The following is a 17,528-nucleotide window of genomic DNA, read 5'->3' as shown; positions in this document are numbered from 1 at the left end:
AGAACTTTACAATTTTCCAAATTCTGAGAGCTGGCTTAACCATTTTTAGACTAAAATTTTTTCGCTAGAACTCTTATATTTCTTAAAAATATCTTTAGGCTCCATAAATCCAAGCTGCAAGCATAAATCTGCTTGTTAAGAGCAGATTCTCCATCTCCGAGCTTCGGCAGTTCCCAGAACAATTTCTGACTCTTATAAATCAAGGCAAGTAAAAAACTGAAAAATGAACTAGAAAATAAACAGGAGTGCTGGCTTTTCGTTGCCTTGAAGCTTTTGTTGATTGACGCACTTTTGACGTTCCCACAATTCCACATATTTTCTGCTTTCCCCCCTTGAAAAAAAAGAATAAAATGAAAATACCCACACGAACACGGGTCGTATGAGCAATAAATTATACACAAGTTCTGCGAAAAGGGGCGGACGGGGTGGCTAGTTTAGACCACTTGGCTGGGCTTTTGTTTCGGAAATAAAAAACAGGCACAAGAAATATGATGTTTTGCAATGTTTGCTCGGAAAACTCGGGCAAAAAGAAGGAAAAGCGGCAAGCGAGACAGAAAAATGAAATTTCATGGCAGGCAGGAGGCAAGCGGCACAGGTCTTAAGAAAAGCGTTTTCATTTCATTTGGCAAAAATGTTTATACAAAACCAATTTTACAATTTTCGATTCAATTTCTGTTGCTGACATTTCACTTAAACGAAAACCTTAAAGGCGCAATTCATTTCGCCTCCTTTTGTACACGCAAAGGGGGTTCTGTGTGCCCTGGATTTGCCCTCGGAGGATTGTAACGAACTGCTGCGCGAAAGGGCGTGGCCAGCTATCATAACGCCCACGCCCAATATCCACGAATAGACCATGAAAAAGTTGTTATGCCACTCTAATTTGCCTCAGCCACTTGGAAATCCATAAAACGGCGAGTGATAAACTAATATTCGCCAGCAACATGTGCTGCCAACAGCGCCATAAACGCAAGCCACACATATCCACCCTCATAAGCAGCCCCTTCCTAGGTCCTTCGATGTTCCCAATGAAATGGCCGCCAAACCTCAAGGACAACAAAAGTTAAAAATTCGTTTATGGCGCACCATAAAATCGAATAAAAACAATTGGCACATCAAAATCCAGCCAGAAATGCCCGAGATCTTCATTGCCATTTTGTGTAGTTGGGTGGGTGGCTTTCCTTTGGGGGTTGGCCCGGAAAATGCGTGAGTACAATTGGAAAAATGCTGGCCATATGTTGCAGGCGGCAAAAGAAATGGCTCAAGTAAATAAAAACAATCAAAGTTGGATGAGGACTGGCAAGCCGAAGTTTTAGGTGCACTGCATGGAAGCCTAAGAGCAGACTGTAAAAACTTGAGTGAACTTTTCAATGGCCACATTTTTGAGAACGCTTAAAGATATTAAAAATCTAAAGGTATATTATAATATATATAAACCGTTTGTAGAGAATTATACAAAAAATATTTATAATTTTTCTTTAATTTGGGCCTCTAAAATTGAAGTAACTAAGTCGCCATACAAAATATACAACCCCCACTGAGAGTATCTAAGAGAAGTCAAGTGAAATCCCATCTCGGGGTGGATTCCCTGTCGAATCTGGAGCGATTTGCTCGGCGTCAGCTGGTTGGCCACTTAGGCCCGTGATGGAATTGCTTATGAATTATACAAGAATATTAAAACGTGCCGGAGGAGAGCCGGAGCCACTTGCACTCGGCACGGATCTCTTGCCCGGGATATTTCAATTGCCTCCCACGCAGGGAATGGGGGAGTAACTCCCGATTCCTTTGGAAATACTTTATTGGAAAAGTATGTGCCAAATGGTTATTGAAAAGGGGGAGTGGGGGGTGGGAATCGAATCCAAATCCAGACTAAGGACAAACAAATTGGGCGCTAAGTTGTTCGTAATGGGCTTTTATGCGTGGGATGGTCATAATTTGATTTTGCCTAGTCCAGAAGTTGCTGACCTTGATTACCATGATGATGATGATGATGATGGCATAATTGAGGCTGCTATTTGTGGTCGAAATAAACATTGGTTTTATGTTTAATATTTGTACATGTTTATTGTTTATTGTTTATGGTTTAATGGGTATATAATTTACAGGCAGAGCTTTAGGGACTCTCTATTTACTTTTAACTTATTCGAAGCATACATTTAGGCACAAGCTATTCACACGAACTGCTAAATAATAGTTTAAAATCCAAGCTTACAACTACAAGTTGGCATTCAGTCGGGCTAAGTGGCATATACAAATCATTCACTCTCTGACTTTCACACTCAAATACACACACCACACTTTTCGAAGTTTCATCTTATGGTTGCGGCGAAAATCCGTTAAAAATATAGCTCACACAATTTATGGAAAACTTCAAGCTGAGTTTCACCCCTGGTTCATGCACGTGCTAAGCTTAGTTGGTTGGCGTCTTGGCTGTTTGAATGGTTTCCTCAGTGATAACGAGAAAACTGCGATATGCTGTCCTCATTCGGCGGAGCCACCAGCAAAATGGGCTGCAAGTTCAAGCCAGTTATGCGTGGATTAGATTTCCTCGATCCCGCCAAGCTGATGGCATCAGTGAGGTACGCATTGTTGATTTCACCTGCGAAAAGTAAGTCACATATAGAATATTTTTCTGGTAAAAGCCGTATCGCATAACCCACCTTTGTATAGCGAATTCTGGTATATGGGATCTGGCTGCAGGCGCACGTGCCTCGTGGCCAAGATAAACGCCAGAGTGGCCAAGACCACGCCATCTATGCAACCGATAATGGCCAGTGGATAAGCCCAGCGAATGCCGCACAAGCCCAGCTCAAAGCGATTCGCTTCCGGGCCACAGATCTTTCGGAAATCGTCCGAATTCCAGCCAAAAGGAAACGCCGCGCAGGCCACAATCATGCAAAGAGCTGGAATTAATAAATAGCCATGTATAACAGAGATAACAACACGTACAACTATCAATAGATGAAAAACATCAAAACTCCGTGTATACACGAGAACGTGATGTTTTCGATATGGCTTAGTAGTTAACCCAATGAGATAGAGTGGGAGATAGGTCGGCACACATACCTGATATGATTTGCATCCAACCGCAAAGGTGGAAAACACGCGTTGACTTCATAAACAGCAAACAAACCAAGAAAAATATGGTCAGCAAGGCCAGAGCTATGGCGCCCAACATGAAGAATGTGGCCAACTGCAGAGAGTGAGGAAAAATATAAAGTATCTGAAGAGTAATCATATTTAGGTGAGGCCTCTAAGAACTCAATGAAATATGTGCATTCAGTGACACAGAATTTAATCACTTTCGAGGGTAATCCCCTCATTAGTACAGTATCAGTAAAAATTGCATTTCTAGACCACAATTCTTTGGATTACTTACTTGAAACGAGAATGTGGGCACTTCAAAGATGCTCTCCCATCGGCGGCGGCAGTTGTCGAAGATCTCGTCCCGCTGGCACTGCTGCCAAAGACCCAGGCGACCAGCTCCATCGTTGTCCGGATCACCGATCCACTCTGCAATGGAAGGCGTAAAGCAGATCAGTCACGGAACTATTTCCAATAAATAAGACCGAGTGTGCCCACCTGGTGTCACGAATGCCACGATGCCGATGATGGCATAGCAGATGGTGAAGATGGCCCACAGCACGCCGATCGCCTTGGAGTTGCGGATGTACTTGGAGGCGTACAGATGCGTGGTGTCCACGTACTCGATCTTCGTTCCCATTTTTTAGAGAGTGGGGAATGCTGCTTTGTTTGCCTGTGAATGGATGGGAGTGAATAAGTGTTTGGCGACCAACTTGCTGGGTAATAATTGGAAGATGGAACCAAAGCAACCAGGGCAGCTTGAACAATTGCGTTTCTGCTGGTCATAAATCGGTTTTTGGGCCCTCTTTACTTAAGCTTATTAAATTGGCCAGCTTTCGGTTTGATGACCTCGTGGATGTGTAATGCTTATTTGAGTCAGGGAACTCTGATGCAAGAGGTCTTTTATCAAATGATAACTTTCCATCCATCTGCATGTGTCGGGTCCGCACGAAAACATTTTTCAAATCATTAAACATGTTTTTTATGAGGTTTTCCCCTTCACTTCAATCAAAACACATTCGAATGCGAATGATAATCGCAAAAACAGAGAGAGAGAAGTGGCCGGGGGCTACAATTTTGCTTTTGCTTATGTAAATCAGCAATTATTTTGGGCCAAAAGCTAACGACTCTTTCCACTATTGCCTCATATCTGCCACTAATTCTATGTCAAAGGGAGAGAGCCATTGTGCAAAATCTGTGTGTCTTGACTGCCTAATTTTAGCCATGATTCATGGCCCAAACTGGCTGGCGATCAATAAACTCGTTTGCGATTCGGTCAAATCATTATTCAGAAACACGAAAAATAGGCTCCTAAAATGCAATTTAATTTCAAATGCTTTTCATCTGAATACCAGCTCCAATCCAACAAGTTTTCCCAGCCTTGTGCTGGCGCTTAATTTATCATATTTATTTTGGTTTCGAAACCGAGGAAACTGTAGCACAAAGGTAAGTCTGTGCCCGTGAGAAGTACAACAAAAGGAACTTGGTCAAGATTGGCTCATTAAGGTGAATTAAAGCTATGGCAAACAAAGAGAATAAGACTCAATTATGGGAGTTGGATGTTGAAGTTGAAGTTGAAGTCCAAGGCAAAAGTGGAATCGATTAACACAACAATGCTAACAACAAAAGAGAGAGTCGGGCCAGCAGAACAAACATACTACGACGAGACCAACCCAGTAACACAATGAAAACTTTCCTGTCGGCACGTGATAACGTGATAACTTGGCCCATACCAATCGAATCGATGGAAAATCTTGTCCGTGACTCATGTACGCGGAGCCTGAAAAGCGAGTCTCGGGAAAATTGCACTGGACCAGACAGACAAACCGCAGACGTCTAATAACTTCCTTTATCTCCACTTTGTGCTTTTCTATGGGGTAATTCGTTATTTGCAGTTGGTTTTCAGTTGGTTTGTTGGGCGTGTAAAACCCAACTGCATTGATGGTTTTTCGGATTCGAACGTGACCAAAAAGAAAGTGACCACTGGACGGCTGGAAGGCTCTCCAGTTCGTATGACGCGGCAAAATCAGCGTGGTCTCGTAGTCTTGGCTCGACTTGGGTTTGGGTTACATCCGCTCACCGGCCGGCGGTTCCAACATTTTGGACGAGTTTCACTTGCACGGCAAGAAATATATGAGAAACATTCCAAAACATAAATACACACAGCAAACGAGATCGAAGATCTGCTGGCACTACGATTAGTCATAGAATGCATATAAGTATTAGCATTTTTAAAGTGATGTTTCAGCTGATTTGAAAAGCTGCTTGGCAGTAATGAAACAAGATCTGTTTCACACCACAGTATAGTTTCCTGTGCACTGCAATAAATACTCGAAAACAAGCTGAAAATCAACGGCTACGGGTGAGTTGCAATCTCAGCAATTACGGCGACTTTTTAGCTGGGACTGCACATCGTATGAGCGACGAAATAAGGTCAGTTGGGTAATGGTAATACCTTAAACGTGGCCACCAGCCAAATTGAGGAGCCGAGAAAAATGCAGTTGCAGTGGCAGTTGCAGTTGCGAAAACTGCACTCCAAACTGAGAGGGGCTTTCTTTTGCGGCCACTTCGATCCGCACTGGTCATTCCATATCCATCTCCCTGAGCCGCGGATGACTTTCTACTTTATAAACATAAATTTCACATTAGGCACAGCCAGACGACCGTGGGGTGAGTAAACCGTGTCTGGAGCGGCTTCTGACTTTGAAATGGGGGTTCCCTTGCCCCGAAAGACTCTGCAAAGCCATCAAACAGCCAAAACACCGGGCAATTGGCCACACACTGGTAATTAATTTTCACATTTTCAGCTTTTCCCCGGCTAAGCGGAGGAAAATCCCTCATTGTTCCGCTTGGCGATCAGCGAAGCTACATGTAGATGTAACCAGCTTGTTATGGTTTGTTTTGGCCAACAAAGTGGAACCTAAAGACGTTGGTGCCAGTGGCTTGATTAACACGTTCGTGGTTTCTCAAAAAAGTTGCTAAATTTCAGCCACCACCACCATTCGAAACTGGTTCCTACATTTCAGAATTATGCGGAAATGGCGTTTAAAGTGGCTCTTGTTCCATGTTTTTATTCGAACTTTTCGCTTTTGCCCATTTCTTCGGCTTGGATTCGGTTTCGGGTTCCCCCCTTATACAATGTGTTGTTCCCAGGTGTGATGATCGCTTCTGCATATATTGTATTCCAACCAGACGATTTCTTTTCTCCTCCAACAGGGAGAACTGCAAAACGGAACGGGATTGAAGACCCGCAGAACCGGAGAACCGGCAAAACTTTACTTTTTTGCGGTCAGTTACTCAATGTATTGACAGCCGTTCCAGCTGCCATCCATATTGGGAGAAGCCCGCTTTTTTGAGCATTTACTTTTTGCGAAAGTTGGTGGCATCCACGGCACACGGCCCCTTTGAAGAGTCTTCAATCCGCTCCAAGACGACCCGATCCCAGCCAGAGCTGGTCCGCTCACTCATCCACTCGCTCGTGGGCCTCTGGTATGTGTCTCTGTTTTTCTACGTTTTTTATTAGATCACGATTTGGATGTTAGCAAACATTCGCGCATACCAAGCCACCAACCCAACAACCACAATGGAGGTCTATGCATAATCGCAGCTCACACCGAGATTCTTCACTCGGCTTGGGCCCACGAAAAGGTCAGGAGCGGCTAGGGGTTCTATTTAGTGCCACGGATACTTAAGATCTGATTGGAAACAGTTGTAGCACCATTTAACCTTCACACTGAGAAACCACACACAAGCCAACATAACTTCTCGAAGTAATACAATCTATCATCCAAAGTTCGGCAATAAATTTCCCTTTTTTCCCGCTGTTTTCCGAGCGCCCTATTTCCATGCCCTTCACCACGAAGGCCGCCTCTGCGCAGCCGCAGAAGTTTCAGGCGAGATGCTCGTTTGCCTCAAAAAAAAGAGATATAAAAACAAAACCCAGCAGAAAAACAAAAAAACTGTGCCTCTTTCTGGTTTTTCACGTTACTCGGGCGCGCAGTTGTTGTTGCAGTTGCAGTTGCAGCAGTTGTTGTTGCAGTTGCAGTTGCAGCAGTTGTTGTTGCAGTTGCAGTTTCAGTACGCACGTCTTCACATTGCCAAGATATGCATGTGTGTGTGACTGGTACACTGAGAAAGAGTTACATTCAGCTTTAAAAAATTCTATAAATTATCGCAACAATTTTGAGTCTGAGCTTATGCAAAGGTATTAATTATTACAATCCAATCCTAAGGCAATAATCCCTTTGTAATAAGTTTCTCAGGCTATTTTCTCCAAGTGCACCCGTGCAAGTGTGCGAATGTGAATGTGTTTCTGCACTATGGTATTTTGTTGCAGTTGTCTCTAATGTTGCATAGATATTATATATACATATATATTATTTGTAGGTTTTCACGTTTTTATGTTGTTTGAACTTTGTTGTTTCAGTTGTTATTGGAGTAACTGCAGTATGGTTGTGGTTTATGGCTGGCATTAGAGTCGTTTTCCGACTTTTAAAATGGCAAAAACGGGGCGCAGTTTTGTCGGCTGACATTTACTTTGGCCGTTAAGATCGAATTTAATGTGAGGATTTGCAAACTCTTGCTTTTCCATGCGTTATTTCGCAGCTTACGTTGATCGAGAACTGGTTTCGGTTTTAGCCGTTCCTCCGGACTATTGTTGTTATTTAAATTTACTACTATTGTTCGCGAGTTTGCATTAATTATTAAAAATCGCGGGCAGAGAATTCGAATTCGATCCGCTTCTTCGGAAGAAACCACCAAAACTGAACCGTCGCGTTCGGCGCTGAGAAACGAACTGAATCTTTCTTGGCATTGGGAGTCAAAGATACAGACACACAGATACTCACATTCACTTGCGCACCTGTGTAAGTGCGAGACAGAGAGAAAGAGGGAACAAGACACAGAGGGAGAGAGAGAGAGAGAGGGAGGAAGTCCAGGTGAGAGTTCCCGATCTTGGCCCGCCTTTGATAAGTGCAGCGAAAATTGTTGGCATTTCTTTTCAATCATTTAGCTCGATAAACAGTGCTGCAATGCTGTCTTTCCCTCGCAGAATTGCTGAGATTTCTCCACTTATCATTCAGATAGCATCGAGATCTAGAGAAAAACCCAGTGAAGCAGAGAAAAGTCGGGGGAGGTTTCTCAATCGCACATGACTACCTGCAGGATGTTTGCCGAATTCCTTGAACTGCTTTCTTTGTGCAAGCAAATGTCAAACCAAATGTTTGGTTTCCAAATAGCTGGTCAGCATGTGCGAAAGATTAGAACGGTGAGATAAAGGTTAAAATACACAGAAAATACGCAAATTTATCAAAGATAGAAAAGTGGTTAAGGTTAAACAAATCAAAACGTATATGTTATATTAATTATCAAATATAACTTGCTTTACATAGTAGAATATCGCACAACTGACTACTATATAGTTACTTATTCTAAAATATTATATGCAATTCCCCACATTTGCTTATCCACCTCAATTTCAAATCGACCGCGCAGCGAACTCAACACGATGACTTATCGGGTGGAGAATCTCCCATCCATAGCAACCACCTCCCCCGAAAACAGCTGACTTATCAGCTGTTCCCCGGAACAATCCGCAGTTGGGCACGCACTCACGTAGCGCTGAAATCAGAGAACCCATGTAAAAAGTCCCTTATAAGCTAGTTAATAAACAAAACTATCTAAAAAGTAGAAAGATGAGCCCCTCAATCAGCGCGGCAGACAAGCTAGACTATGTAAAGAGCAAGATTGGCGAGTATCCGGACTTCCCAAAGGAGGGCATTCTGTTCCGGTGAGTTATCGTCGCACGAGGTTATCTGATTGGGGCACTGATGGTGCTGCAATGGTGATTATGGGCAAACAAATGGTACCTTATCAGGTTGTTAATGTGTAGAGCACACTGTTTTCATGTAAAACATCAGCGACATTTTTGGAGCGCTCACGGATCCGAAGGCCTGTGTGTACTTGCGGGACTTGCTGGTGGACCACATCCGGGAAAGTGCTCCCGAGGCGGAGATCATCGTGGGACTGGACTCGCGGGGCTTCCTCTTCAATCTGCTCATTGCCACCGAGTTGGGTCTGGGATGTGCTCCGATTCGCAAGAAGGGCAAGCTGGCAGGAGAAGTGGTTTCCGTGGAGTATAAACTGGAGTACGGTAGTGTGAGTACTCCCTAATATATTGCTTACTATTCACAAGCACACAGACGTTCATGCTTTGAAATTAAACCCCTTAGGACACCTTTGAGCTGCAGAAATCCGCCATTAAGCCGGGCCAAAAGGTCGTTGTCGTAGATGATCTACTAGCCACAGGTGGTTCCCTGGTGGCCGCCAACGAACTCATCCGCAAGGTGGGCGGCGTTGTCGTGGAGAGCCTGGTGGTCATGGAACTAGTTGGACTGGAGGGTCGCAAGAGGCTGGATGGAAAAGTGCATTCCCTCATCAAGTACTGAGAGCTAATCGAATTGTAACGAAGGCCTTCCACACTTGCATTTACCTATTCAAGTAGCGAATTTTTATGAAAACTTTGAAATGTCAGTAGTTTTTGAAGCAGAGGCTTATTTTTATAACGAAATATATTTGGCATTGATAACAGAACCGTATAATCTCTCAATGGAACTTGTCAACTGGCTAGTTTTCGTAGCAATAATGTTATTTCAAATAAAAATATAAAAATAGGTATGTGAAACAACATTTTGAATAAGAGCGAAGATAAATAACGAAATTTACATATCGAAAACTATTTTTGGATAGTTTTGAAACATAAATTAGATAGCCTACTTTAAGTTTTGGTCATATGGCTTACAAAATATATGCTTTTAAAAGAAATAAAATGCAAAATAACAAAATTTACCAGTTAAAGTTTTTATTTATTTATTCATTTTTTACATTGATTGCTCTTTAATTTTTTTAAATCCCAAAAAGAATGCTTTAAAACATTTCATATGTGTTTAAGGCAACAAATTTAAGGGATTGAGATTTAAGAAACCATAATTTAACAGAAACCGTAAAATTGGTAGTTACATTTTAAAGGGATTAAAAATGATTTCAATTATATTTTCTAAAAAACGCTTTACTCTCACTGCGCACTCTCTCTTCTCTCATGGCACCTTCTCCGCTTTCGTTGCTCTCCCGTTTACCGTTACCGGCGCCTTTGCTCAGCGATAAACAAAAATTGTTGTGCTGCGTTAACCCAGAATTCGAGGAACTTCCGCCCCCGCCCCCCCGCACGACGATAAACAAATCCAACCACCTACCACCCCCCTTCGCAAAGCCACCCGAAAAATAGCAACAAACAGAGCGCGCAAGGAAGAATCAAGGAATCAAGGAGCTGAGGAATGGCACACGGAGAGTCCAAAGGAAGAGAGAATGGAGACTGGCGAAAAGCGAAACTGCGCAGCGGCTGCGCTGCCGACGTCGCTGCTTTCAGCCTGTGCTCATTTCGCATTTGATTTTGATTTCACTCGTGAAATGTGCGTTGTGCGGTGATGACGCTAACGGTTGGTGTTTGCTGCTGTTTATCCACACACCCCCTCTATTCACAAAAAAAGAAAAGAAATAAATAAAAAGAAAATCATCCAAGCAGGCCTGACGAATTGATATTGATTGCGCGCTTTTCTTTAATTGGCAAACAATTGACTAACAACAACAACTAAAAAGTTGCCCTCATCCCGCAATCCGCGTGTTTGTTGTTGTTTATTGTTGTGAAAAGAGAGTGGAAGAGGAGAGAGCGGAAGGGCAGAGAGAGGGCACAGAAAGCACGGCAATTGACAGCACGTTACGTATACGCCTCTTACGCCCCGCATTTAGCATTTGTTTGCCAAGTTTGCTCTGTGCTTGAGTGTGTATAAAATTATTAAGAAACAATTACGTGCACGGTGCCAAACAATTAACTCGATGACCCAAAGTGCAATAAAATCCCAACTGACGCATAGCTCTGAATACAAAAGTTAGAGGCACAAAGCCTACAAGCTGGAAGTGATTTTCTTAATTTAGTGAAAATTGTAGCATAGCAACATAAAGCATGGACTATATTTATAGATTCAAGTGTTATATGGTGATAATCAAATAAACTTACAAGTTTATTAATAAAAGAACAAACTTTTGAATATGTAGAATGTGACTATTTATAAGAAGTTTAAGGTCAGCGAAAATGGCGTGAAAACCAAATAAACGGAGAACGCAAAGCAAAGTAAAAGCTGGCCAAAATGAAAATAAACAGGCACGGCTTTACAAACATAAACAGACAAAAATGAGGGTGCTCTTTTTATTTGCTTTGTGAGGCCTGCAGAAAGGAGTTTGAAGTGAGAAGAAAATCAATAACAAACACAAATAACAAAGAAAGTCAACAGCTTGCAACCTTAAAAATAAATACTCTTGTTGCCTAAAAAATGGCAGACTGAGCATTTCCTAATAGGCAGAAAATGAAAATGAGTGATAACAATGGCGAAAAGACAACAGAATGTGAGCAGAGTTAGCAAGCAGACAAAAGGAAGAGTCGAGTAATTTATGTAGGGGTGTTTTTCCCACAAACTCCAAGCGCCAGTTGCAGTGGAGTTTTGAAGTGAGCAGAAAATCAATAAACGACTTCCTTCCCTGACTTGCAGCCAAAAATGTAGGAAGCTCCAAAAGCACACCCCCGCAATCGAAAAGCATAAAGCATAACTGAACAAAAGCGTAAGCGAATCAATTGTTGGCCCGAAATAATCGGCCAACTGCAGTGACACCATTCCGGTCGAAAGCCACTCGGCCATAAAGCAAATACTGCCATCCGCACAGCTCATTCAATATATATTTTTGGTTTCCGCTCTTTTCTTCTGTTTTTTTCTTTCATGTTTGGTTGCTGTGCCCCGCCGCTTTTTCGGCTAAGAACATTTAGCACAGCAAACTGAAACTAAATTTAGCCAGCACGCCGTCGACAGCGATGAGAACTTACAAAATCTGTCGCCAACTGCAGGCAAACTTTGCGGCCGCGTAGCAGCAGGAAATGTCCCACGACTATCAATAGCCAATCCATAACCGATCCGATCCGAGCCGAACCGAATCGAACCCAAAGCCCAGCACCTGGAACCCAGAACCTGGAACCACTTGGAATCCACCGAGTCGGCAGCCAAACGGGAGCCGCAGGGGAGAATCCGCACCAGAGTTCCTATGCAGCTATATCGGCGGAGTTTAAATGAAATTGAGCAAGAGCCTGGCAAACTGTCGCGCCATCCGGCGCTATTTGCTCATCTTCACGGCCGTGTCCCTGCTGCTCCTGCCCCTCTCCCTGGCCTACCTGGTGTGGAACGAGCAGCTGCAGAAGATCCGAGGATTCGAGGTGAGTGGAGGCGAAGTGCCACGGTGCCACAGTGCCACAATGCCGAAGTGCCACTGGCTGTGGCAGTGGGCTGTGGCAGTGGGTGCAGGGTGCCATTCGTAGCCCTTTGAGTGCCCGGCAAACATCTGCTGCACAAAGCGCTTATACCAGTGCACTGAGAGAAATATATTTATACTTAGAATAGAAAACGAAACTACTTTGAATTCGTTACTACCTATGATGATAACTTTTCAGACAAGTAAAATCTATGCATTTAGTAAACACCATTAATTTCTCTCAGTGCACCTGCCTGTAGATACACTCGCTTGTAGTTGCCGCCCCAACCCCCGCGCCACGCCCCCTCCCCGCCCCTCATCGCCTGACAACAAACACAGTGCAGGCCATCGATTGCCTGACTCAGTTTTTCTGTTTCAGGCCATCGGAGGAGGTGGCTAAAAGAACCAGAAACGAACAGAAAAAACCAATTAATATGAATTGCCATTTAATGCGCACCGAATCAACAAACTAATCAGCTGGCAATCTGGGCAATCATCTAATTCAATAAACAATCGGGTGTGAAGGGCGTTTGGCCAGAGTCGAGCACAAAATGTTACACGCAAATTAGCAGCGATCGCCATAAATACACACGATAAATGGCCGCGATCGAAGGCATCCCATCTCATCGCAACCCATCTAGCTGCTATTTATTTATCCAAGTTGCTTAGTGATTTTAGCATATTCCTTTGTTTCGCTTCTCGCACTTGCGAGCTGCACGTTTAGCGCCTCGATTCTCAATTCCCAATTCTCACCGGGGAACCCGAAACTGGACTGCATTTGGCTGTATTTGAACTGGCTTTCTGAGCATTATGTGTGCGCTTGATTGGGTGCAAATTAATTCGAAATTAGCGGCGGGCTTTGGCCGGCTTTATCGCCCATTTGTGCTTGAAATTGAGCAAATGCCATACAAAGACGGAATATTCCGACGCCCCATAGGCACACACTCACACACAGTCACACATACTCGAACGCGGACGTGGACGGACGGAAAGCGTTCTTGGCTTATAATCACATAAGCTGGCCGACCGCCCACTGGCCACGCCCCTTTTGGCCCGCGCAACCCTTTGGCGTAGCCTAAGCCGCTTACACAAAGAGAAATTACAAAGTAAAGTTAACAAAGTGCACCACACAAATGCATCTCATAAGCAATAGGCAGATTAATAACTTAATATGTGATATCGACTGTAAGGAATTTCAAAGGAAATTAGATTGTGCCTTGAAGTATGCAACATTTTACGTATAAGCTATAAAAGCAAAGGATAAATGCCAAAGGCGTATCATACTTTTCTACACGTTCTTCCTTCTTAAGAAAGCAGATTAAAAGGGATTAAATTCAGAAGTTTAACGTACATCTGGCGACTGTAAGCCCAAATAATATCAATATGTGCACTTAATCTTTGGCAACAGTTCTTTTCAAGTTTTGTGAGTGTGGCAAACTTTGTTGCATGGTCGCCAGAGACTCTTGGGCGCCCATCGTCTAACGCCCATCGTCCAACGCCCATCGTCCATCGGCCTTGGCCAAATGGCTTGCGAAAAAGGAAAACTTTCGCACAAATTACACTTAATTGCGTGTGGCATCATGAAAAAGTCATCAACTGGGGGCCGGAGGATATCGATTCACGGGTGGCTGGCACCGCAATCAATATGCGCTTGCCCACTGCTAATTTGCATAGCATTACCCAAATGACACATGCTTATTCGTACCCAAAAAGCAAAAGCACATTAAGACACGCATACGCCGCGTTGTTTTCCAGCAAAACTGTTGTAGTTTTTTCTCGGACGGCACACACGCATAATTAAGCACAGCGAATCGCAAACACCCTCGTATATCCACTCTAGAAGCAGATGGGGAAGCCCCTGCGAGCATTTGGTCCACTCTAATAGAGGCTACAATCCAAACATTCCCATTTCCGCAGTTGCATACCATTTCGCTACTTCTAGCGCCACTTAAGTCGGTTTCCACTGAACAAGTTGAAAATTAAATGCTCTTGCTATTGTTTAACTCGCCAAAATAATACGGGTATTTAATGAGATACTTTAATGAAACCTCACAAGTTAACAGACTAGTTCCCCCTCAATTATCACTTGAAGATTCTTTTTTAATATGTATATAAATGAAGAATCTGTTGCACAATTAATACATATATTAATCGAAATGAAAATGGCGCAAATCAATTAGGGAGAAAGCATCTAAATGTTTAGACAAGTCATCAAAAGAGCCCAAACATTTTTGCTGAAGTATCACATTCATTATTCAGGCCCAGTGCCCAGTCACGACCATTAATCAATCTTATCTGAGCCCGACGTTCATGTACCAGTGAGTTTTTCCGCCCAATCCCTAAGTGGAAGTCCCCGCCCCTTCGAAGGGTGTACAGGCCACATATATAGTGTGTCACATGGGGCGGTATGGCAAAGTGGATACGCGAGTCAAATGCAAAGTGCTTGCCACGATGACGCCAACTTATCCGCAGAGTAGCCGCAGCCACTTGATTCATGTGGCCATTTTCCAGATGACAGTTGACACTGGCGTCTGGGGCTTTTAATTGGGATTGAGATTGAGATTCACTCGGCATGTGAAATGTGAAATGTAAAATGTGGAATGTGGAATGAGTAGTGCTCGTGGGGGCGGCGACCTTGGACCTAGACCGAATGCTTGTACATTGCGCATACGCCACGCCATCCCCGCCTGCCTCTTAACCCAAATAGCGAACACCCAGACCAGCCCAAATCCTTATCCACAAACGCAACTGCAACTGATTTTCTAGGCCTTTAATGTGCAGCAGCAATCGCCGCAGCAGCCGCAGCAGCAACAGCAGCAGCCGCAGGAGCAGCAGCAGCAGCAGCCACCGCAGCAGCATGGCCAGTTTCCGTATCCGGTGGTCCGGTATCCGGTGCTGCTGCTGAACAAGAACAAGAACAAGGACCTGACCGTCGTGGCAACGGGCAAGACCAAGAACAAGTGGCGCTATGTTGATAAAGTAAATATGTAACCCACACAAACACCATACACCATGTAACAAGCACACACATCACAGACACACTGCCACACACACACCCACCACACACACACCCACCACACACAACAAACACTTCAAGTCACAGGCTCGTATAATTAATGATGTAAACAGAGCGGCTAAATAAAATTCAGATAGCCAAATTGATTGCGCATTAGCGAGTCGCATTGGCAGGCATTTGGGCACCCCACCCCCATTCTGTACCCCCATTCCCGTCGAGAAACCCATCCTGGACGCACTGTGGCTCACCTTTCGCATATTTGCCCTCCAAACAGGACAGCAACCAGACACTCCTGCCCCTCATCCCCGAGTATGCCGTGCAGACACTCACGCCACAGGAAATGCTCCAGGTGGAGCAGCGGATGGACCAGCGCAGGGAGCGGCTGAAGGACAAGTGCTCCGCCTACGGCCTGGATGTCCTGGGTGGGTCCTTCCCTTTGGCCTTTCAGCCAGTGGATTTGGGTCTGATCGGTTTTGTTTTACTTACAGGTCACGACGCGTGGCACACGCCGAACACGTGGGAATTTTTGGTCAACAAAAAGTATCACATTATCTGGTGCGTGTGAACTTTATTCACTCTTCAACGGTTCCATTTTAGTGCGGAATTCGGATTTAGCAAATACGTTCTTATAGATAAAAGCACAGATAGTTATAAGGCTCAATTTACTATTTATTTTCCGTGCAGGTGCAATGTCTTTAAGGCTGCCTCCTCGTCCTGGATGTTCAACTTCAACGTCCTGGCCGGCTACTCACCCAGCTATCTGCGCAAAACCAAGAAGATTCTCCTCAATCTGGCCAGGGAGCGCTATCCCAGGGTGACCCTCGACGAGGTGCGTCTCAAAGGAATGCTTACTCCTGCCCCTCAAACTTACGTTTAATTTAACTCATTCTATTTCGGGCGACAGCTGCGTGAGGCGCAGAACTACTCGCTGACCTTTATCATCGCACGCGATCCCTTCGAGCGGCTGTTGAGTGCCTATCGGGACAAGATGGTGTTCGCCCTGCCCTACTCCTTCCACGATAAGTTGGGTCGCAGCATTGTGCGCAACTACCGCAAGAAGGTAAGCCCTTTGTAGCCGATTGTAACCCACTGCGTATACTTGATATCAAGTATACGCAATGATACACTGACATTATTCTTATATCTTACCTTATCTACCCATAGCCCTCGCTGGCTGCCCGAGCGGCCAACACAAAGTTCCCGTCGTTCCCGGAATTCGTGCACTGGCTGCTCGACCAGGTGAAGCGCGGCAGCTTCATCGACATGCACTTCGTGGCGGCCACCTCCTTCTGCACACCCTGCCTCATCCGGTTCGACATGATACTGAAGTTCGAGTCGCTGGCGGAGGATCAATTATATCTAATCGAAAAGACTGGCCTCAAGCGGGTGATAGCGCCCGTGTGGCGCAACATGGGCAAGGGCCGCAAGACGCACGAGCTCCAGCAGCAGTTCTACGGGCAGCTGACGCGCCAGGAAATGCTGGAGCTCTACGAGTATTACAAGTGGGTCATCCATTGAAACGAATTTAGAATGGCGCCCAAGAGGATGCAGAGGAAAATACATTTGGCACTTCCAACTTTGATGCATACGCTTGGACACCTTTCTGAATGATTGTTCCATCCTATGATGAGTGCATCCTAACAAGTTCAAATATTTCCCCACAGATACGACTTTGAGCTGTTCGACTACGATATCCAGGAGTATCTGCAGGTTGCCCGGCCGGATGAGGCCGAGAGTCCGGCGGGCACAAAGAATTAAACTAGCTCTGAATTCTTAGACTTTGCTAAAAACCAATGAATCAAGTTCAACGAACTCACATATTAGCCGTCACAGTACGTAATTGCAAATGTTGATAATACTGAAGAAAACAATAATAAACTTAGCTATATTTAAACGAAACAGTGCCGAAGTCTTTCATTTATTGGAACAATTCATTTTTGTGAGAGGAACAGTTCGTATTAACTATAAACACTTCTTTTTTTTGAGTGCATAAATTTTTTAGCGCGCAGAACTTTAAAATATGGGTTGAGTCCCTGCTAGATGTGTGAGTACTGAGCATGGTTACACTATTTTATCAGTGGCA

At 44.2% G+C, this 17,528-nt stretch overlaps 3 protein-coding genes across 7 annotated transcripts; 2 read left to right on the top strand and 1 right to left on the bottom strand.

Annotated features, from left to right (window-relative positions):
• Positions 1-2,041: 2,041 nt before the first annotated feature.
• Positions 2,042-7,896, bottom strand: LOC122616368 (LHFPL tetraspan subfamily member 3 protein). Its single transcript, XM_043791803.1, has 6 exons — positions 7,692-7,896; positions 3,580-3,754; positions 3,377-3,510; positions 3,064-3,190; positions 2,658-2,900; positions 2,042-2,596 (listed from the first exon to the last, which is right to left on the bottom strand). The coding sequence occupies exons 2-6, from the start codon at positions 3,719-3,721 to the stop codon at positions 2,445-2,447; spliced, it is 798 nt and encodes a 265-aa protein (XP_043647738.1). The 5' UTR covers positions 3,722-3,754; positions 7,692-7,896; the 3' UTR covers positions 2,042-2,444.
• Positions 7,897-8,645: 749 nt separating this feature from the next.
• Positions 8,646-9,672, top strand: LOC122617299 (adenine phosphoribosyltransferase). Its single transcript, XM_043793102.1, has 3 exons — positions 8,646-8,869; positions 9,000-9,237; positions 9,312-9,672. The coding sequence occupies exons 1-3, from the start codon at positions 8,775-8,777 to the stop codon at positions 9,525-9,527; spliced, it is 549 nt and encodes a 182-aa protein (XP_043649037.1). The 5' UTR covers positions 8,646-8,774; the 3' UTR covers positions 9,528-9,672.
• Positions 9,673-10,544: 872 nt separating this feature from the next.
• Positions 10,545-17,344, top strand: LOC122616247 (carbohydrate sulfotransferase 11). 5 transcript variants are annotated; one of them, XM_043791635.1, is made up of 9 exons: positions 10,545-10,574; positions 11,945-12,394; positions 15,196-15,408; positions 15,720-15,867; positions 15,934-16,000; positions 16,130-16,274; positions 16,350-16,505; positions 16,610-16,947; positions 17,110-17,344. In XM_043791635.1, the coding sequence occupies exons 2-9, from the start codon at positions 12,251-12,253 to the stop codon at positions 17,201-17,203; spliced, it is 1,305 nt and encodes a 434-aa protein (XP_043647570.1). In that variant the 5' UTR covers positions 10,545-10,574; positions 11,945-12,250; the 3' UTR covers positions 17,204-17,344. The 5 variants fall into 5 exon arrangements, with proteins under 5 accessions (XP_043647570.1, XP_043647571.1, XP_043647574.1 ...); XM_043791636.1 differs by having other exon boundaries at positions 10,547-10,574; positions 11,954-12,394; XM_043791639.1 differs by lacking the exon at positions 10,545-10,574 and having other exon boundaries at positions 11,828-12,394; positions 15,214-15,408.
• Positions 17,345-17,528: the final 184 nt, after the last annotated feature.

Source organism: Drosophila teissieri, chromosome 3L, assembly GCF_016746235.2.
Source record: "Drosophila teissieri strain GT53w chromosome 3L, Prin_Dtei_1.1, whole genome shotgun sequence".
Taxonomy (NCBI): domain Eukaryota; kingdom Metazoa; phylum Arthropoda; class Insecta; order Diptera; family Drosophilidae; genus Drosophila; species Drosophila teissieri.
The sequence above is the reverse complement of the archived record's forward strand: the minus strand, read 5'-3'. Positions and strand labels throughout refer to the sequence as shown.

Coding starts and splice junctions, on each gene's coding strand:
- LOC122616368 (XM_043791803.1), bottom strand. CDS start 3,721: ATGGGAACGAAGATCGAGTACGTGGACACCACGCATCTGTACGCCTCC. Junction 3,511..3,579: donor CGTGGCATTCGTGACACCAG/GTGGGCACACTC, acceptor CTTCCATTGCAG/AGTGGATCGGTGATCCGGAC. Junction 2,901..3,063: donor TTGGATGCAAATCATATCAG/GTATGTGTGCCG, acceptor TATTAATTCCAG/CTCTTTGCATGATTGTGGCC.
- LOC122617299 (XM_043793102.1), top strand. CDS start 8,775: ATGAGCCCCTCAATCAGCGCGGCAGACAAGCTAGACTATGTAAAGAGC. Junction 8,870..8,999: donor AAGGAGGGCATTCTGTTCCG/GTGAGTTATCGT, acceptor GTAAAACATCAG/CGACATTTTTGGAGCGCTCA. Junction 9,238..9,311: donor ATAAACTGGAGTACGGTAGT/GTGAGTACTCCC, acceptor TAAACCCCTTAG/GACACCTTTGAGCTGCAGAA.
- LOC122616247 (XM_043791635.1), top strand. CDS start 12,251: ATGAAATTGAGCAAGAGCCTGGCAAACTGTCGCGCCATCCGGCGCTAT. Junction 15,409..15,719: donor AGTGGCGCTATGTTGATAAA/GTAAATATGTAA, acceptor CCCTCCAAACAG/GACAGCAACCAGACACTCCT. Junction 16,001..16,129: donor AAAAAGTATCACATTATCTG/GTGCGTGTGAAC, acceptor TTTTCCGTGCAG/GTGCAATGTCTTTAAGGCTG.